The sequence below is a fragment of the Eschrichtius robustus genome, chromosome 10 (assembly GCF_028021215.1).
Source record: "Eschrichtius robustus isolate mEscRob2 chromosome 10, mEscRob2.pri, whole genome shotgun sequence".
NCBI classification, from domain to species: domain Eukaryota; kingdom Metazoa; phylum Chordata; class Mammalia; order Artiodactyla; family Eschrichtiidae; genus Eschrichtius; species Eschrichtius robustus.
The window spans coordinates 9,692,848-9,714,207 of NC_090833.1; the positions used below are offsets into that span (position 1 = coordinate 9,692,848).

Sequence of the window (21,360 nt, forward strand, 5' to 3'; positions counted from 1 at the left end):
TTGCAGAATGAAAATGCATGAACTGTGGAGGAGCGCACACTATTCAAATCTGGATTCCAATTATCTGTAACTGGGGCTCCTATTCGGGATGTTGCTACGGCTCTTCACATGCCACTGGCCCTTCCTGCCTCAGACCTGCATCCGCAGTAACAGTGCTCAGAAACAAATTTGCCTTATGTCTTGGCCTATAGAGGCAATTGCTGAAATCAATGTCTGATCAGATTTCTGCTGTGGCAGACAGCTTGTCGCTACATATTTTTATGTCAGTCAAGAAGAGGGAGGTACTGGGCTTGTGAGTTGGGGAACACTGAGTGGAAGTGACGGGGCGGGCCTTTCTGGAGAGAAGGCGAGGGTGAGCTGGCTGCCACCCAGTGCCTGCGGCACAGACCAGCCTCGTGCTGTGCCGCCCCCAGACCTAGACCTCCCACACCAGTGCCAGTGAGGGGCAGAAGGTCCCCCTGACTCCCTCACATCCATCTGCAACTTGTTCTACGAGTCCAACCAAAATGTCTTCTTTTTAGGCCTGTGCTGCTAGGCTACTGAGATTCCTTGCCCAGTCTTGGGCTGGGAATTTTTCCTTCTCCCAATATGCTGTTCTTAGGGAACCCTGTCTTCGGCTTGACTGCACAGTCCTGCATATAAAGCACCTTTCCTCCCTCTAGGTCCACAGGGAAATGGTGGGGAGGGGGGAGAGAGAGGGACCAAACAACCACACAGAGATGACCAGAACCAAAGGGAGAAGGATTTTCCAGGCTTTAGGTGTATCAAATCCAGGTTAGGAAAAAATATAAAGCTATGGCAGTTGATCTTCAAAGCCTCAGCTGTGCAGGTTGGATGGTGACAAGCGCGTGTGTGTTTGTGTGGACTCGAAAAAATCCTCTCCTCTATCTAATAGGTAAGCTGTTCTCACCCCTCAGGTATGAAAATCTACTTAGAAAAAGAAAAACTCTTACGCAGATACAAGTCTAAAGATACTCCATCTGAAGTAAACATCATTCCTCTTTTATCCAAATTTATAAACAACAAATGTACAATATTTTTACCCAGCGTGGCAGCTGGAGGAGAGGTTGTCAGCAAGCATTCTTTTTTTCAAAATAAATTAATCCTTACTCTGGTGGTTTGAGATTATGCACTGTATTATACAACAGCGCCTTATCAAGCCTCATCAGTGAAGATGGAATTCATGTCTGTAAAATGCTGCAGGCAATCACAGTTTCATATTTTATCATGTTGATAAGGATATCGCACATTCTCTGAAGCATTTCAAAACACTTAAATGAAAAAGGAGAAATGCAACTAAAAGGCTTTTTATGTGGTTTGTTGTGGGTTATTACGAGTTATTTATAAACCCAAAAAGAAAGATTTGACATTTCAAATGTAAAAGATTTGAGTATTTAATGGTCCTTTTTTCCTTTTACAATTGAACATCCTCAATCACTTTTTAAATCATTAATATTTACTCTCATAGAAAGCTAGGCCCCAAAAAGGGAGACTTCTGTCTGTTTTCTTTCTGACTCTACTACCATGTGTTGGGCAGTTCATTTCCTCCCTAGTCTGGAGTCCCAGATTCTGTCCACCACTCCACCCTGGGGACCCAGTCGCCGCAGCTCCCCTTTAGGTGCTGTGCGTTTGCTATTTTCCATCCATGTCAGGGTGGGGGAAAAGTGAAGTTTTGGTCAATTGGTTACTAAAGTTAAAATTATTTCCTCCGTACTTAACAACTGAGAAGCCATGGAAAATGCTGAACGTGTTTTGCATCCCACATTGACAATACAGCAAGTTACTCTTAAGAACAGGAGTCTTTGTTTAGCTTGGTTTGTTGATCTGTCTGGGGCCCTCCTCCCCTTCACCTGAGCTGTGTTTGGGAATTTTTCCTGCTGCTCGAGTCTAAGATAAATGACCTGTTTTTCACCATCTCCCTGGAACACAGCACGGCCAGTGGGAGATGGCATCTTAATGGGCTGATGCTTAAGTCTCTATTGATGACAGAATGCCAGCCACCCTGGGCCTCTGTGAGGACTTCTAATGGCATGAAGGTAACATCAGTGTTTAGGTTCATAAAATAAAAGTACACTAAAAATGCTGCCTTCCCCACCTGCCAAAAAGATGAGAAGCCAAGTAAAATGGCCATTAATTTATTTATTAGCCACTGTTTACCTGACGCTGTTCCTACAGCTCTTCAAATCTGGTTCCCCAGAGTACTCACGTTTAAATTATGTGGACTGTACAGTGAGTTTCCTCCAAGGCCATCACTGTAGCCTCCCGTCTGATTGATAACATGACGGAGGGTATCCACCTAGAAGTGAGACAAAACAAAATTCATCATCCCAAATCTATTAAAACATCATTACTTACAAAAGGAAACAATTTGAATTATGTGTGCCACAAGGGTTTAGCATCTTGAATGAAAGACAAATTTATCAATCAAATGTGACTGGCGGAATTTCAACAATTCTTTGCATATTTAAACTCGCACATCTTTGTTTTTCATGCCAGCCAAACAACAACATCTTCATGGCCATGCAAACTTTGCATCTACACCAGCCAAATGAGCATGGCTGTGGGTGAAACTACTTATAAATATGTATACTGGCTCGCCCTCTCACACGCGCACACGCACACACACTCCCACGTGCATAAAAACAAGTAGCTGCTTTCCAGTAAGAGGATGAGGAAAAGAGGTGAACCTGGAAAATACTTTAAGAACTCAGGTTTTTGTATTCTGACTTAAAAAAATAAATACAGAAATGAAACAGAGTAATATATTTTAAAAGCATATACACACTGGCACACACAATTTTTCTGTTCTATCTTGTTACAAAAGTAATATGCACCCAACCCCTCTCCATGAGCTCAAGCCAGAGCCGAATGCATTCACAAAGTTTATCAGGTTTGAATCATCCAAAGTCACTGTTCACTTGACTTCTCATTAAATTAAATGGTGGGGCAGATGGTCACGTCCGGAAGCACCCAGCACAGGATCTGCACAGTGTGCAGACCACTTCCACGGGTTGAGAGTCAGGAGTTTTGAGCCCAAACCCTACCCTGCTAGAAAGGCCCCAGCTGGGGCATTTCTCCTACCTGTGATTGCACATTGGCTCCGACTTGGGACCCTTGGTAAGAATCCCCATTCAGACTCTGCATGTTCATGAACATGTCCCCAGAATTTGGGAGGTTAAAAGAACCAGAAGAACCTGGAAAGGAAAGAGTTAAGTAGCTGAATAACAGAGAGCTACACACATAATCCTCAAAGACCTAGAGGCAGGGAAAGGAGAAAAGGTACAGAAGGGAAAGGTTGTGTACAACATAAAGCATTTCTAGATCTAAGAGGACGGAGAATAACTCCAAGGAGTTAGGTCCTGTGATTCATTTTGCATCTAGGAAAGTCCTATCAATGGGGAAGCCCAAATATGAAAGAAAGAGAGAATCAAAACAAACAGAAAAACACCCAGCAGCTGGCCTGGAACCATCCCCTTGTTTTCATTTATCTCCAGGACTTGGTCATTAAGTGAGCTCTTCACCATCATTAACTGTCATGGTGGACAATTACCCAGAGAAGAAACATTTTTCTGAAGCTCTTTCTAAGCCATACGCTCTGCCTAGCTTTCATCAGTTTCCACGCTCCATTAAAAAGAACTTGGGGGGTGGGGGGAAGAAGACAACAAAACAAAACAAACAAAAAACCCCTCACTTTCTGAATTTTTAAAGATATATTTAAACTATCTCCTTAGAGAAGTCCCTTGAGTTGCTTCTCAAGTCCATCTGTTTGGACTAGCTGCACATCTTTCATTGCTACTCAAGTTCCCTCTAATTTTAAGATGTTTCCAACTCCATCAAAAAATGCCTCATAAAATCTGGCCAAAATGTATTGTATGAGCAGCCAAGATAATGCATCCATGTGTTAAGTACCATACCCCTCGCGGCTAACCACGTCCGGATCAGCTAACCACATGCTGAGCCTACCAAGTCAGCACAGGTGCTAAGGAGATGTAAGGACAGCAGACTCGACTCTGCAGCTACATCAGGTAGGAAGCCCTGCTGTCCTAACCCCAACATACCAGCTTCATTACTCACAGCAACAGGTAAATTTCCCACTTCTATTTCACTCGTTCTTTGACAGACCACCATTGATTTTAAAATGACACATGGAACAATATAGTGAAAATAATCATTAGTGATAGCACTTGGCTTAACTGCTGAATTAAAAAACACTACTAAGTGTGAAAGTTCTAGAATCTAACAGTACATAGTGGCACTCACTGTGAATAGTGGGTTTACAGGCTCTGGCCATCCAGTCATTCACCCACCCCAAGAACAAGTCTGCATTTTAATATCAATCTTCCTTTATAAGTCCACTGTGTCCCCAGTATGGCTCTTGTTTCCTGGTCTGTGGGACAGGGGTTTGTGGCATAAGGCTGCCTGAGCTGAGTAGGGAGTGAGCGCCCGTACGCACCAGAATTTGGCGTGGTGGGCGAGTTGGTCTGGTTGTTCTGCACGGCTGCGGCCACTGCGTGTGCAGCTGTCACGGCTGTCTTTGCAGCGTAGAGATTGGCTTCTTCCTGAAACTTGCCGATATTCTTCTTGTACCTGATTCGTTTGTTGCCAAACCAGTTGGATACCTACAAATCACAGGGATATGAGTAAGGGGAAGTGAGGTTCAAAGAGAGGAACAAAAAATCAAACTTCCAATAATAACTGTAGGACACCAAAAGGAGACCTTGGAATAGGCTAGGAATCACTCAATTCCTAGCCTGTGATCACATCCTGGGGATGATGCAGAATGGTGCAGAGGCTCACTTGCTCTTTTGGCAAACCTCTCAACACTCTTGGAATAAGACCACTTCTTGGAGTTGGCCCCAGTAACACTAAAATGGCTGGGAGCACTGTTCATAAAAAATAGTCAATTGGTGTATACCAATTAACATATAAATGACTAGTCCCCTGAAAAGGAGCTGAAAAACTAAAGGAAACATTTGTTAAGTTAGGTAAATAATAAGAAATGCTTGTGAAAGAATGACATTCTTTTGGGGTCTGGAACAATTTTGGCAGCTGTACAGTAAAATCATGTTTGGTGTGCTAAAAAGAGTAACATCAATTAATAATGGATGAAAAACCCCTTTGTCTCCTGCCTTAGAAGATACTGTATGTCTGCCAAGATGGCTGCTTAAGTTGTGCCAGTTAACATGTGAGAAGGTCACGATGTGAAAACTCAAGCAATTCCAATAAGGTCAAATGCAAATAAAGAATCAGTGGCTGATTTCATCAGGTAGAACATACTTATTTCTTTTGCGAACTACCTATGATGTCAACCAGTGCAAATGGAAGAGATTTCTAAGGAGGATCTTGGCAACAGGCAGATTTCATCACATTTCATTGACAGTGAAACTTCGGCGCAAGACTCACTGCCTATAGTTACATTGAGTGTTCAGGCACCTGGGAGCTGAGCTATATAAAGAAGCAGCTAAAACCCACACAGCAATTTATGAATAGGTACCCACTTGCTATATAAAAGGCTCTGACCTCTCTTTTGTTAAAGTAACAGTTTAACAATACTTTTTAATAATTTCTTAGTAATGTGTCAAAGGGGCATGTTGCTGTGGTATCAGGCGGGGTGGGTCACTGTTTCATCCTGAACAGCTATTTAGGGACCCTGAGGAAAAATAAGGAGTGGTATAAGCCCTCCAACCCAATTTACACCAATGGGCATGCTAGTTGACCATCTCTGCCAAGTCTTTAATTGCTTTGGAAATAGAACTCTCATTCTTCAAACTATGGCACTCACCCGTTCAGGGAAAGCTAGAGAGCCCTGGCAAGGGAGCCACATGAGGAAGACAATGTTGGCCTGCAGCAGCCCACACACTGTCCTGGGGGGGGGGGGTCACTGTGTGCACGTATGTGCCACACACACAGGCCAGCACACTAGCTGAAGACCTGTGCAGCCACCATGAACACAGGTTCAGACAGCAACAAGCCAAAACTCATCAGGAAGCAAATATGCTGCAGATCAGGCCTTCCTAGCCGTTTCTGTTCCACTGTCATCCCCCCACACAACTCCCCGACCCAATGAAGGATTAGATGTGCCCCTTCCTTCCTTCATTTCAAATAGTGGTGGTAATAGTAACTATTTAATGAGCATCTCCTTTGCACTGAGCATTACACAGAGCCCTTTGCATACATTTTCTCATGTAACAATCTTAACAATCTCAAGGACTAGGTGATTGATTGATGTGGTCACAGGCATCACACCTGTCCCAAATCCAATGGCCTTCTCTCTCTGCAACTTGTTTGACCTCTCAGCAGCGTCTGATACTTGTAATTACCTCCCCCACACCTCCGGCTCCTTCTTAAAGCGCTTTCTTTGCATGGTTTCTGTGACATTATGCTCCTGCTTCTCCTTCCCTGACACACCAGGGTGTGTGTGGGTGTGGGTGTGTGCGCGTGCGTGCTTTCTCCAAGACTCAGCCCTTGGCTCTCTTCTTTCTCCTTGAGCAATCTTATCTCTATTAACGATTTCAACCACTGTCTCTGTGAATGACTCCCAGATTTCCATCTCTATCCCTAACTTCTATGAAGACTCTCAGTTCTCAATTTTTAAGACATTTCCTTAGAAATGTTCTGCCACAACCTGCAACTCAACAGGTCTAAAAGAGAATTCATGTGTCCTTTAAACCTGCGCCTCTTTCTCCATTTTCTCTTCATGTTCATGGCATCTCCACCGCCAGAGACGTGGTATTCGCCACGTCACGAAGTCCCTGATTCCACCGTTAGATAGTTCTGATGGATACACAGCTCTCTACTCAGAACTAAGATCCGGTTCCCTTCCATTTCCACTCATGGGCCTTAGTTCCAACATCTAGACTGTCACAATATTAGGCTCTCAAACAGCCCTGAGGGACCCAACTCCATTCTGCCATCGGCCTCCTCTGCTCTCCCTTCTTTCAGCCCCATGTGCTTGGGGCAGGCGCGTGGGATAACTGTGTGGGACGTGGTGGGGGAGGAAGAGTCAGGAGGGCACACAGGTGAGGAGGACCTGAGCCCGGCAGAACAGGAGTCGTGGAGAGGGCAGAGGTCATGGAAGGGGACTAGAGTAGGCAGAATTTGGCCACTGATTCACTGTGGAGGCCAGGGGAGAGGGAGAAGCCGAGATGATGCTGATGTGGGGCCCAGGCCTCCAAGAGCATGGAGGCAGATGCTCTGGGAGGCATTTCCGCACCAGGAGAAGGCAGCCTCAGCGACTATTAGGATCCATTCCCAGACCAGAATTCTATGACTCTAAATATAAAAGTTCCGAATTAAGACTGTAAAATGACCCCAAAGGCATTTGCTCTGGTTATGCTTGTTAAAGCAAGTTCGCATAGCCCCCAACTCACTTGTCACAAGCATGTCCTCAGCTCAGGAGGCAGACCTAGCGAGCCAGCTCACAAAAACCTCCTTCAATATGTATCACTCTAGCTTGTCTGATTAAGACTGTCAGGGCTCTGAAAGAGTTAAATATTGAATGTATCTCTAGTGCAAAGGGAGATATTCCTGGTTGAGAGGGAATTTGGAATTTCTTAAGCATAATTAATGAAAATTCCCCAACTCTGAATTTAGCAAGAAAGGCCCATCTTAGAATTCTCTTCTTCTAAACAATTCTCTGTTGGATTCTGTACTTTGTAGTTAATATTACCTTGACAATCAGAGAAGCTATAATACATTAATGAAACCTAGCCTGGAAAATCTGATTACAGCTTTATTAACGGTTTCATAATTGAGGAATCTCTATACCATCAAAGGTCTCATCTCCAGATATGTAAGAATTCTGTGTTTATGCATACCCCTGGACCAATCAAACAACAGTCATCACTAATAAAGGTTTATTTAATTCTCACAGTAAAATTTTCATATCACCAGCAGCCTGGGGAAGCTTTAGCAAGTGGATTTGCTTGACATCAGATCGTTTCTATTCTGCTAGTCCCGATACTTCTTAATCTTTAATATCAAGGCAATTAAAATTAATGGCCACTCATCTGAAGCTACTGTGGGCAGTGTTTCCTTGACATCAATTGTTTGATGGGATTACCTAGAGGTTAAACTAACAAGCAAGGTTTAATTGGAAGCAATGAAAGAAGCAGTGATCATACGTTATGTTTAACCTGCATAACCACATCTAAATGAATATCTAAAAATGTTCAACTATTTCTCAAATTAAAATATGCACGTCACATTCTGATATCACAGATTTGGATATTGCAGCAATCGGCTATTAAGACCACACTGCTGCAACTGAGATCGGTGTAATTAATGTATAAATCCACACCTAAGTTCAGGAGTTTTTTTCACATTTCAAAATCAGATGGATACAATTGCAAAAGTCACCCAGCTGGAAGCACCAAAAGCTACAGAGCACATGTGGCCCTCTCCTACACACGGCTCACAGTGGAGCCAGGCTGTACACACTGGCTCAAAGGAGAGCAGAGCTTGCTCTCTCTCTGAACTGCAATGGTCTGTACACTGGTCCCAGAATAGAAACACAAACAGAAAATTGGTGGAGAAAAAGGGAATATACTGTCCTGTGCTTCTCTTTTGAGCCACATATCAAGGACTCATGACTCTGGACTGTGCAGAAGGCAAAGGGCCAGGCAAGAATTTTAAGATCAGTTAAAAACGAGAATAAAAATACAAGTACTCTCCTCCTCCTACTGACGTTCATTGCTACCAGCTCCCAGACTGTACGTCTTTGGCAGTCAGGGAAATGAGTAGTGAACATTGTGCAGGCTGGTGATTTTCTGGAGCCCTTCTGCAAGGCCAAGAAGTGGCTGGAAAAGCATCTGTTCTCTCCCAATTACTATAGCCATGCATTTCCCCTGACTCAATTCAGCTGCAGACTGCCAACTGCCTTTAAAAAGTAAAATGTTTCTCTTTCTTTCTTTTTAAAAAATATTTTACTGAAGTATAATTGATTTACAATGTTGTGTTAATTTCTGCTGTACGGCAAAGTGATTCAGTCATACATACATACATACGTATATATATTCTTTTTCATATTCCTTTCTATTATGGTTTATTATGGTTCCAATATAGTTCCCTGTGCTATACAGTAGGACCTTGTTGTTTATATATACTAGTTTCCATCTGCTGATCCCAAACTCCCAATCCTTCCCTCCCTAACCCCTCTTCCCCCTTGGCAACCACAAGTCTGTTCTCTTCATCTATGAGTCTGTTTCTGTTTCAGAGATATGTTCATTTGTGTCATATTTTAGATTCCACATATAAGTGATATCATATGGTATTTGTCTTTCTCTGACTTACTTCACTTAGTATGATAATCTCTAGGTCCATCCATATTGCTGCAAATGGCATTATTTCATTCTTTCTTATTGCTGAGTAATATTCCATTGTATATATACACACCACATCTTTATCCATTCATCTGTTGATGGACATTTAGGTTGTTTCCATGTCTTGGCTATTGTAAATAGTGCTGCTATGAACATAGGGGTGCATGTATCTTTTTGAATTATAGTTTTGTCTGGGTATATGCCCAGAAATGGGACTGCTGGATCATATGGTAACACTGTTTCTATTTTTTTGAGGAACCTCCATACTGTTTTCCATAGTGGCTGCACCAATTTACATTCCCACCAACAGTGTAAGAGGGTTCCCTTTTCTCTACACCCTCTCCAACATTTGTTATTTGTAGACTTTTTAATGATGGTCATTCTGACCAGTGTGAGGTGGTACCTCATTATAGTTTTGATTTGCATTTCTTTAATAATTAGTGATGATGAGCATCTTTTCATGTGCCTATTGACCATCCATATGCCTTCTTTGGAGAAATGTCTATTAAGGTCTTCTGCCCATTTTTCAATTGGGTTTTTTTTTTTGTTATTGAGTTGTATGAGCTGGTTGTATATTTTGGAAATTAAGCCCTTGTCGGTCACATCACACATTAACAAGGAAATATCAGAAAGGGAATGTAAACAAACAATCCCTTAAAAATCACATCAAAAAAAAACCCCCAAAAAAACCAAAACCAGGTATAAACCTGACCAAGGAGGTTAAAGATTTATATGCTGAGAACCACAAAACATTAATAAAGGAAACTGAAGATGACTCAAAGAAATGGAAAGATATCCCATGCTCTTGGATTGGAAGAATTAATATTGTTAAAACAGCCATACTACCCAAGGCAATCTACAGATTTAATGCGATCCCTATCAGATTACCCATGACATTTTTCACAGAACTAGAACAAATAATCCTAAAATTTATATGGAACCATAAAAGACCCAGAATTTCCAAAGCAATCTGTAGGAAAAAGAACAAAGCAGGAGGCAAAACCCTCCCAGACTTCAGACAATACTATTGCCTACAAAGCTACAGTAATCAAAACAGTGTGGTACTGGCACAACAACAGACATATGGATCAGTGGAATAGACTAGAGAGCCCAGAAATAAAGCCACACGTCTATGGACAGTTAATCTTCGACAAAGGAGGCAAGAATATACAATGGGGAAAAGACAGTCTCTTTAGCAAGTGGTGTTGGGAAAGTTGGACAGCCACATGTAAATCAATGAAGTTAGAACACACCCTCACACCATACACCAAAATAAACTCAAAATGGCTTAAAGACTTAAATATAAAACATGATACCATAAAACTCCTAGAAGAGAACATAGGCAAAACTTTCTTTGACATAAATCGTACCAGTGTTTTCTTAGGTCACTCTCCCAAGGCAATAGAAAGAAAAACAAAAATAAACAAATGGGACCTAATAAGCAAAAATAAATAAACAAATGGGACCTAATCAAACCTATAAGCTTTTGCACAGCAAAGGAAACAACAAACAAAAGGAAAAGATAACCTACAGACTGGGAAAAAGTAAAATGTTTTAAAATGTGGAATCTAAAAGAGACAAACTCAGAGAAACCCCTGGAGGTTACCAGGGGTTGATTATAGCTAATAATACTGTATCACATACTTGAATGTTGCTAAAAGAGTACATCTTAAATGTTCTCACTAGGAAAAAGAAATGGTAACTATGTGATGGGATGAAGGTGGTAACTAACACTGTGCAGTAATTATTTGGCAATTTTTAAATGTATCATATCAACACCTTGTATACGTTAAACAATGTTATGTTTCAGTTATATTTCAATAAAGCTGGGGAAAAAAGTAAAAATGTTTTCCAAATATGTAACTAAATTCAACTTTTGTGTCACTTTTTTACCTCTTTCAAAAAGATACCCAGAACCTTCTACTCACTTAGAATCTTTAACTTAGGTAGATACATCAGATATGGGCAGTAATCACATGATGGGTAAATGCTTGGGACTCAGGGTCTGGTTTCAAATCCACACTGCCATTTACTATTAGTGACCCTGGGCAGATTATTTTAGTACTTTATATTACTCTCATATACAGTGAGAACAATAAGAGTAGTAATATATCTTCCTCATAGAAATGCTACGTACATTAATGATTTTAGCCCATAGTGATTACCTGATATTATTAGCTATCACTACCACCTATGTTTTATCAATGAAGAATCAAGAGATCTAGACTATACACAAGTGGTCCAAAATCATACAGTGAAGTGTGACATATCCATACTTCAACCCCAGGACACCCCATCAATTTTTTTCCTTTTTTACAATGAACCGGGATATGTTTATCGAGTATCTGTTATGGCCAGTGCTATAGCAGGTGCCATGGGGAGATGAAAAAATAAACAGGTACCTCTACCTGCCTAGAATTTACAATTTGGTTATAAAAACAATGCTAGACACTCAAAATAATTACCAAAAATTGCAGGATGGTGATGATGACACACCAAGCTGTACAGAATAGACTATAAGTACACAAGGAATTTGGAAGGAGAGAAGTCCCAGCAGATCTGGGAAATCTAAGAATTCAGAGGTAAGGTGAAACCTGAACTGGACTTCAGCTTCAATTCAATTCAACAGTATTTTTACTGAGACTCCGTATTTCAGAGGTACAAAGCTCTAGAAGCTCTGTTGACACAAGCCAAACACATAAGCCACTGCCTCCCTCTACCTGGACCTCGCCAAGATTCCAGAGACTCATTCTACTTTCTAACTTAACTCCCTTTTCCCTTAACTTCTGAACCCCTCTTTTATAGTGAAAGAGGAAGGAGAAACCATTCTAAAGGAAAAGAGGAAAGGGGAATCAAGGAGTGTTTCTGCAAGAGGTGACGTCTGGTGGAGGTCTAACAAGGGAGGCATATTTTCACTGTGGAGAATGAGGGAGCCGAGAGAGAGGGAGGAGACATGAGTACTAGGCCTGAGGGACCTAAAGCACCTGAGGGACTGGCAGGCTCTGGCTAAGGTACAGGGAAGGGGAGAGCGCTCCAGGCAAGGGAAAGCCGGAAGAAGAGCTCTGCAGGTGATCTCACCACCTCCACCACGCCAGGGCTCACTAAGGGAGGGGAGCCTGAGATTTCTAGGAAGTACTGTGGGGAACGTTCCCCTGAGGCCACCTGAGGCCAGGTGAGGCAGCCTTCCCATTTAGGTGCCTGTCCCATGTCACCCTTTTTGCTGGAATACTGCCTAAAAAAGTTGAAAAAAATCAGGTATCTGCTCACACATTTTTTTCTCCTTTGTACATTTTTTAAGTTGGCATCTACAATTTTTCATTATAAGTTTATAGAGTTGTAAACAATGTTATTTCAGTATGTCATAAATGTTGACATTTTAAAATAAAACTGTAATGCTATTCTTTAAAATGTATCCAACCAAATATAAATAGCAAAGCAATTTGATACCCACTATCCATTTTAAAAATATATAAACTCGTTTTTCTTTAATAGTCAAAAATGCTGTGTTCTCTTTTGTGTTGGAAGCGCATTTCCATTTCATTTCCCTCTCATATTATCCTAATGCAATATACTTTTATGCTCTACAAAAGTAATATATGGAAATTGAAAATTTTAAACTCTTTTTATTTACTATAATTATAATGCTCTACATGTTTAACATATCCTTCTGGATTAAGCTATCATCACACTTAGTCTAAAATTAATCAAAGCAATACCAATACTTATTTTGATAATACTTATTTTGACCATCAAAACTAAGGTTTTATCACACATGTATTTTTTTTTAATAGTTGAAACAACACTTTATTATTAAAAGTTCTATATTTATCAGCCTTGAAATTCCCCCTTATGAAGTTACTGAGAGTACTTTGGAGGGGAACATTGCTTTAATTCTGATTCACTAAATTATTTGTAAACTACTGAATACTGTGAACACATTCTTCAATACAGAATTAACACATGCATTTCTTAATCAGAGGGGTGCTGGGTTATAAAGTGCTGATTGAAGGAGGTTTGGTTATCACCAATATTTCACACAATCCCTTGCTGGGAACCAGAGAGGGTCTCAGACTTTGGGGCAATGGATGGGACTATCTGTTTCCTAAACTACGAAAAGGGCAAGTGGAAAAGGGGAAGAGGGAAAAGGACAGCCACATGAGCTACTACCACAGCAGTTTTCTGAGGCAAGTGGATTTCAGGAAGGAGTATATATATATATATACATATATATATATATATATATATGTATATATATATATATACACACACACACACACACACACACACATAAGGAAAGCTGACCAGTGATAACCTTAAAACCATGCATGCCCTTGTACCCTCTGGAAAATCTTCAGCTACTTTGTGAAGCATGTGCACCTGAGTTCAAGACTGCTCCCTTAAGTGAGCAGGCTAATTCTAGTTGCATTAACTTCTTTGTATGAGTACATGTGGGAGCCCCTTGGATGGGGTGTATCTAGTAAAGACCTTCAGCTATAAAAACAAGGCTCACTCAGGCAATCACAATGATGTGTCACCGTGACCTTTTGGAGCTCAACAAAGAACAAATTTGTCAGCTTCAGGAAATCAAAAACATTTAAAGAAATAAACAGAAAGGGGTAGATACAGTTTACTTATTATTTAGCATAACCTTTCCCTAAAGTATGCCAGCAAATATGGATATACATACACTTTGACTCAGCGTTACTAAGAATTTATCTTGATGAAATATTTAGAGATTATATGTGCAAAGAAATTCACCACAGTCCTACTTACAACAGTAAAAAGAGAAGTTAATTTATAGCACATCTGTATAATGGAATATAATCATTGATTAAAAATGCTGAAGAAAACGATATGTGGGAAATATTCACAATATACTGTAAAGAGGAGGAAAGGGCTTCTTTTTTCTCTGCACACAGCATGAGAATTTGGAGGGGTTAAAAATACTTACACATAGACATACACAGGTGTGTACACACAAACATACACATACAAGTATGCATACAAAAAAAGTACTAGGACACACGTACCAATACGTGATTATCTTTTAGAGTGGGTTTATAAGTAACTTCCAATTTTGTGTTTTTCTGTGTGTTTTCAAATATTATCCAAATTGATTTCAGATAAGCAAGTACTGGGGTTTTTTTAAATTAGAAAAAGGTACTTTTCAAAAAAAAGAAAATGTACTTTTCAGTGAAAAAAGTAACCAATCTTCTTAAAAAAAAAAAAAAAGCACTTGGAAGTTATTTAGCAATCTTGAAGAGTATTAAGTGCCAGCATACTGGCCCACACAGCTGCAGGAATCAGCAATCCCATTCCTGTATTCTATCTGGAAGATAGCGTTGGCAGGCCAGAGAATTCTTGAAATAATTAAAATCAGACACTTTGTAAATCTCAAGCCACTAAAGTTTCCCAGATTGCTTTGCCTTTAAGAAAAACGCCATGTTCAAATTAAAACGCTAAACCATCTACAATGTCTCTACAGTCACTGAAAGCCAATTTATTAATGAGCATTAATTATATCTTACATTTCAAATTCTATCACTACATTTATTTATCATTTTAATAACAATGTTAAATAAAAGAGAAAAATTATTACTTAACGACTTAATCTTTAAGAGGCAGAAGTGCAGAACTTTAGGGTTCATCCTTAGTTTTGCTTCCTTGCATAAAATACGTTAGGGAGAGGATCAGCACTTGTTTGGAAAAGCAGCAGCTAACACTAAAACATCATGAATGAGATTAGCAAACTGAACATTTATGAAGCACAAATCAGAAAAATTTGCCACTGTGCTTCCCATGTTTACTTGTGATACATACTTTATGTACTGTGCCTAATTAAATGCAACAGATTATGAAATGTTGAAATGCCAAGTTGTGTATAATGGAACATGTAGCTTATTTACATTGTAAACAATTTTACCTCTAATAAATAGTTTCTCTCTAATCAATATGTTTTCATCCCCATTATGTGATTCAATTTGAAATGAGGGATGGAAGCCAGATACTGTTCAATTTTTAAACTTAATGGTGTTAATAAACTAAATCTCATTCCACTCCTCTCCTTCCCAAGGGTGCACACCCAGTGAAGTTTACGTAAGGACAGAAAGGCTGGACACACTGTAGATAACCACACGTGTGCATTCCCTTGAGAACCCAAAGGGCACTTGAGAGCCAGACAGACCTGAGTGTGAATCCCCGCTCTCTGATTTCCTAGCTGTGTTACCTTAGTCCAGCAACATCATCTAAGTTCTCTTTTCCTGGTCTATAGCATGGGATAACGATACCTTCTCCCCACAGGGCTGTCAAGAACGGTAAATGAGATAACATGTTTAAAAAAAAAAAAAAGGCACAGAACTGTGCCTGGGATGTACTAGGCACCGAGTAAGTGTTAGCTCTCCCTTTTCTTAAAACAAACAAGCAACAAGAGCAACGACAACAAAACCCTCTACAGGTTATGCTGGCTTCCTGTCATCACTAAGGTCAGGACACCATTTCCACAGGAGTTCTGGATTCTGGGAGAACCTGTCCTACTCCCAGTGCTGGCAGGGTTCTGGCAGTGGGGACTAAGCAGCAGTGAGAGAAGGGAAAAGGGGTTGCTCCCCTGCACACCTGAGCATCATAAACTTCCTCCCAGGAGGGTGACACCTGACCAAGAGCTCCTGTCTGCCACGCACCTGCGGGTTTTGCACAAACAGCTGACAGCACTACCCCTGCCTCCATGTCCCTCCTCGCTCCTGCCCCAACACAGCCACGCGCAGGACAAGGCAGTGGATCTAGAATTTGTAGGAAACCTGGGTTTGGATCCTACCTGTACATATATTTATAACAGCAGCCACTTACAGAGAGCTAATTTAGAGCCAGCCACTGTACCAGGAACTTCACATTATTATCTCATTTAGCCTCACAAAGACCCAGTTTAACTGATGTAAAAACTGAGGTCAGAAAGTTTATGTAGTTTGCCTGAGGGTCACAGCCTTTCCTGTGCTTTTCCCACTATGCCTTGTCTAATAAAACTTGTTTTTTCTTAATAGTCTTCATAAATGTTTTAAATTGTTTATTCGATTTTATTTATTTTCCATTGTATTAAATGGCTAGGGCTACCAAAGTATAGCCTACTTTTTCAGTGTAAAATATTTCAGCTCCTTTATGGTTAAAATGTGAGCTAGCCCAATAATCCAGACCGTTTTAATTTTTTTTAGAAAGTAAGTTCCAAATTCTGAACAACTGACTTGAAAACCAACTTTTGAAACACAATTCAATTCTAATAAGAGAACTAAACAAACAGAAATTCCGTTTCCATAGTATTTGAAATAATCTAAAACAGATTCACTTGTCAAGTACTGTATTTGTTTTTATTTGAGGCTGTGAAAAATTTTATTGCCATAATGTACTGACACCCTTACAGTTTGGCTTTGCCCTTTCTACTCTATACATGATAGACTGATAACTGCTCGTGACATTCACAAGGAGGCTCATCTGCAAAAGTACATAAAACGTCAGCCTCGCGGCCACAGTACACAAAAAAACAAATGACACCGTTCATCTCCCTAAAACACATGCTGAGGGGTGGTTCTAAATTACCCCAAAGCATGTTTTCAGTTAAAGATTTTTTCCTTTAAAATTACTTCTCTCATTAAAAAATAAAAAATGTGTTAGGTGTACAACTGAATAGGTTCCTCTATGGCCTCCATGGAAAGCCTCTTCGACAGATTTTGAAACACTGACATCACAGCTGTGAAACTGGCTCCCATCAGCTGCACTGAGAGATAGAGCCATCTCCGAAGGCAACACATCAGCGTCCCAGAATTAAAACTCAAGAGCACTCTAAAAAACAATGGAACGGATTTTTTGTCCAGGTAAATTTCATGTAAATCTACTTCCTGTAACTGAAATTATCAAAATGTATTCAGTGTCCTATGTAAAGAAATCCTATAGTCAAGCCTTTCATAGAAACCCTTACATATTCAAATACCTCTCCCTACCAAATACACACACCAGTTTTCTTTTTAAAAATCGAGAAAATTTCACTGAACCTATTTAAAATAGGAATACTTATCCTCAAAAGGTGTCCTACCCTTTCAACACACACAATTCTCACTATAAAGAACCACATGCATTTTTAGAGTAAAGAATACACCTAGGGTAGGTCTACTCAGAGTGTAAGAACAGACACAACCCCACTCACCCCCGACCCACACCCTGTGCCCACTCTGGCTCTCACCTTTACGAAGCCTGTGAAAACCTAGGGGCTAGGGGCTGCTAGCACACTAGTTTGCCGGTGGTCAGAGCGTCTGTTCCCTCTTTCTTTTGGAAACTTTATGAGGCTCTATATATACAACATACCCAGCAAGAAATCTCTGGTTGAATGCATGACAAATTAGCATTTATTGAGCACTCATTATATACCAGTCCCTGTAACAGCAGTCTACGTACATGATCTCATTTAGCCTTCAAACCTCTGAAGAAATTATCATTATCCTAATCTTACAAGTCAAAAAATGGGAACTTCAGGTTAAATGATTTGCTCAATGTCACACTGCTACTTAGTAGTGGTAGAGTGGAGTCTGTTTCTGTACTTCCTATACTGAATGTACAGTCATCTGGAGTTAAAGTCCCAATTTCTAAAAATAAGTGGTATGAAAGGATAGTACCACTGCCTAAATGGAACACAAGGAACGACACTTAGTTTTGATAGAGAATCTGCTGTATCTGGAGGGCAAGAGTCTAAACATGTAACTTTAGGAAGTCAAGAGGGAGAAAAGGAAACTATTTATACCAGTATTTGAGAACTTCTCTCCCTTGATTTTTTTTTTTTTTTTTTTTTTTTTGGCTGCACTGCATGGCTTTCAGGATCTTAGTTCCCTGAACCGGGATCAAACCCTGGCCCACGGCAATGAATGTGTCGAGTCCTAACCACTGGACCGCCAGGGAAGTCCCTCTCCGTTGATTTTCAACCCAGTTACCTGACACTTATTTGGGTTTAACTTATTCTCCTTTAATACCTTGAGATGGACCGTTAGCTCACTGATTTTCAGCCTTCCCTCTTACTCTATGTATACTGTATATACACAGTATTAAAAAACACACATAGATATGAATATTTAAAGCTATAAATTTCCTTCTAAGCATGGCTTTAGCTGCATCCCATGAATTTTTTTTTCCTTTTTTTTTTTGGCCACACCACACGGCTTGCGGGACCTTAGTTCCCTGACCAGGGATTGAACCCAGGTCCTTGGCAGTGAAAGCGCGGAGTCCTTACCACTAGACTGCCAGCGAACTCCCATACCATGAATTTTGATAGGTGTATTTTCATTATCAGTTAAAATATTTTCCAATTTCCACTGGGGCTTCATTAACCCATGAGTAATTAAGAAATACAATGCTTTATTTTCAAACACGGGAATTTCTACTTATCTTTTTGATACTGATTTTTTGTTTGTTTAATTTCACTGTACTCAGAAAATATACTCTAATTTAAATTATTTAAAATTTATTGAGAGGTGTTTTATGGCCCAAAATACAGTTAACTTTCAAAATGTTCTGCAAGTGCTTCAAAAGAATATGTATTCTGCAGTTGTTGGGTACAGTGTCGGAGCCACAGAGGAGAGTGCAGCAATAGGGGTGAACAGGGCAAAGCGGAGAGATTCCTGCACAGAGAATCGGTGCTGGCCAGCACTCACCAGCCCGAGAGGCTTGTCTGCTCACCTGCCGGCCGAGACAGGTGGGGGCTGGGAGCAGAGGCTCGAGCTTCAGAGTTCAGACTCCATGGAGGGGACTGGGTTTGGCTGCGAGAACACAGCCTGACAGGGGCTAGTGCACCACAGCTAGCCGGGAGGGAGTCCGGGAAAAAGTCTGGAACTGCCTAAGAGGCAAGAGACCATTGTTTCGGGGTGCGCAAGGAGAGGGGATTCAAAGTACTGCCTAAATGAGCTCCAGAGACGGGCGCGAGCCGCGGCTATCAGCGTGGACCCCAGAGACGGGCATGAAACCCTAAGGCTGCTGCCACAGCCACCAAAAACCCTGTGCGCAAGCACAGGTCACTATCCACACCTCCCCTCCCAGGAGCCTGTGCAGCCCGCCACTGCCAGGGTCCCGTGATCCAAGGACAACTTCCCTGGGAGAAAACACGGTGCGCCCCAGGCTGGTACAACGTCACACCGGCCTCTGCCACCACAGGCTCGCCCTGCATTCTGTACCCTCCCTCCCCCCGGCCTGAGTGAGCCAGAGCCCCCTAATCAGCTGCTAATTTAACCCCGTCCTGTGTGAGTGGAGAACAGACGCCCTCAGGCGACCTACACGCAGAGGCAGGTCCAAATCCAAAGCTGAACCCCAAGAGCTGTGCGAACAAAGAAGAGAAAGGGAAATCTCTCCCAGCAGCCTCAGGAGCAGCAGATTAAATCTCCACAATCAACTTGATGTACCCTGCACATGTGGAATACCTGAAAAGACAACGAATCATCCCAAAATTGAGGCAGTGGACTTTGGGAGCAACAATATATATATATTTTTCCTTTTTCTCTTTTTCTGAGTGTGAATGTGTATGCTTCTTTGCGTGATTTTGTCTGTATTGCTTTGCTTTCACTATTTGTCCTAGGGTTCTGTTTGTCCCTTTTTTTTTGTTTTTTTGTTGTTTTTAGTATAGTTTTTAGTGCTTGTTATCATTGGTAGATTTGTTTTTTGGTTTGGTTGCTCTCTTCCTTCTTTCTTTCCTTTTTTTTTCTTTTTTTATTCCTTTTTAATTTTTTAATTTTTAATATTTTTTATTTTAATACCTTTATTTTATTTTCTTTATTTTTCTTTCTTTCTTTTTTTCTCCCTTTTCTTCTGAGCCGTGCGCTCAGGGTCTTGGTGCTCCAGCTGGGTGTGAGGCCTGTGCCTCTGAGGTGGGAGAGCCGAGTTCAGGGCGTTGGTCCACCAGAGACCTCCCAGCTCCACATAATATCAAATGGCAAAAGCTCTCCCAGAGATCTCCAACTCAATGCTAAGACCCAGCTCCACTCAATGACCAGTAAGCTACAGTGCTGGACACCCTATGCCAAACAACTAGCAAGACAGGAACACAACCCCACCTATTAGCAGAGAGGCTGCCTAAAATCATAATAAGGTCACAGACACCCCAAAACACACCAACGGACATGGTCCCGCCCACCAGAAAGACAAGATCCAGCCTCACCCACCAGAACACAGGTACCAGTCCCCTCCACCAGGAAGCCTACACAACCCACTGAACCAACCTTACCCACTGGGGGCAGACACCAAAAACAACGGGAACTACGAACCTGCAGCCTGCGAAAAGGAGACCCCAAACACAGTAAGTTAAGCAAAATGAGAAGACAGAGAAACACACAGCAGATGAAGGAGCAAGACAAAAACCCACCAGACCAAACAAATGAAGAGAAAATATGCAGTCTACCTGAAAAATAATTAAGAATAATGATAGTAAAGATGATTGAAAATCTTGGAAATAGAATGGAGAAAATACAAGAAACGCTTAACAAGAACCTAAAAGAACTAGAGCAAAAATACAATAATGAACAACACAACAAATGAAATTAAAATTTCTCTAGAAGGAATCAGTAGCAGAATAACTGAGGCAGAAGAACGGATAAGTGACCTGGAAGATAAAATAGTGGAAATAACTACTGCAGAGCAGAATAAAGAAAAAAAGAATGAAAAGAATTGAGGACAGTCTCAGAGACCTCTGGGACAACATTAAACGCACCAACATTCGAATTATAGGGGTCCCAGAAGAAGAAGACAAAAAAAAGAACTGAGAAAATATTTGAAGAGATTATAGTTGAAAACTTCCCTAATATGGGAAAGGAGATAGTCAAGTCCAGGAAGTGCAGAGAGTCCCATACAGAATAAACCCAAGGAGAAACATGCCAAGACACATATTAATCAAACTATCGAAAATTAAATACAAAAATAAATATTAAAAGCAGCAGTGGAAAAGCAGCAAATAACATACAAGGGAATCCCCGTAAGGTTAACAGCTGATCTTTCAGCAGAAACTGCAAGCCAGAAGGGAGTGGCA

At 40.9% G+C, this 21,360-nt stretch overlaps 1 protein-coding gene across 3 annotated transcripts in view; it reads right to left on the reverse strand.

The window, feature by feature from the left end:
• The window catches only part of PBX3 (PBX homeobox 3), a 222,601-nt gene that overhangs the window by 2,047 nt on the left and 199,194 nt on the right, over positions 1 to 21,360 (reverse strand). For 2 of the 3 annotated variants that reach the window (XM_068552932.1, XM_068552933.1), the window contains exons 6-8: positions 4,454 to 4,619; positions 3,082 to 3,194; positions 2,207 to 2,296 (exon numbers count right to left, since the gene is read on the reverse strand). In XM_068552932.1, the coding sequence (XP_068409033.1) occupies positions 2,207 to 2,296; positions 3,082 to 3,194; positions 4,454 to 4,619 (369 nt within the window). The remainder of the gene's footprint in view (positions 1 to 2,206; positions 2,297 to 3,081; positions 3,195 to 4,453; positions 4,620 to 21,360) is intronic. The other variant, XM_068552934.1, reaches the window with a different exon arrangement.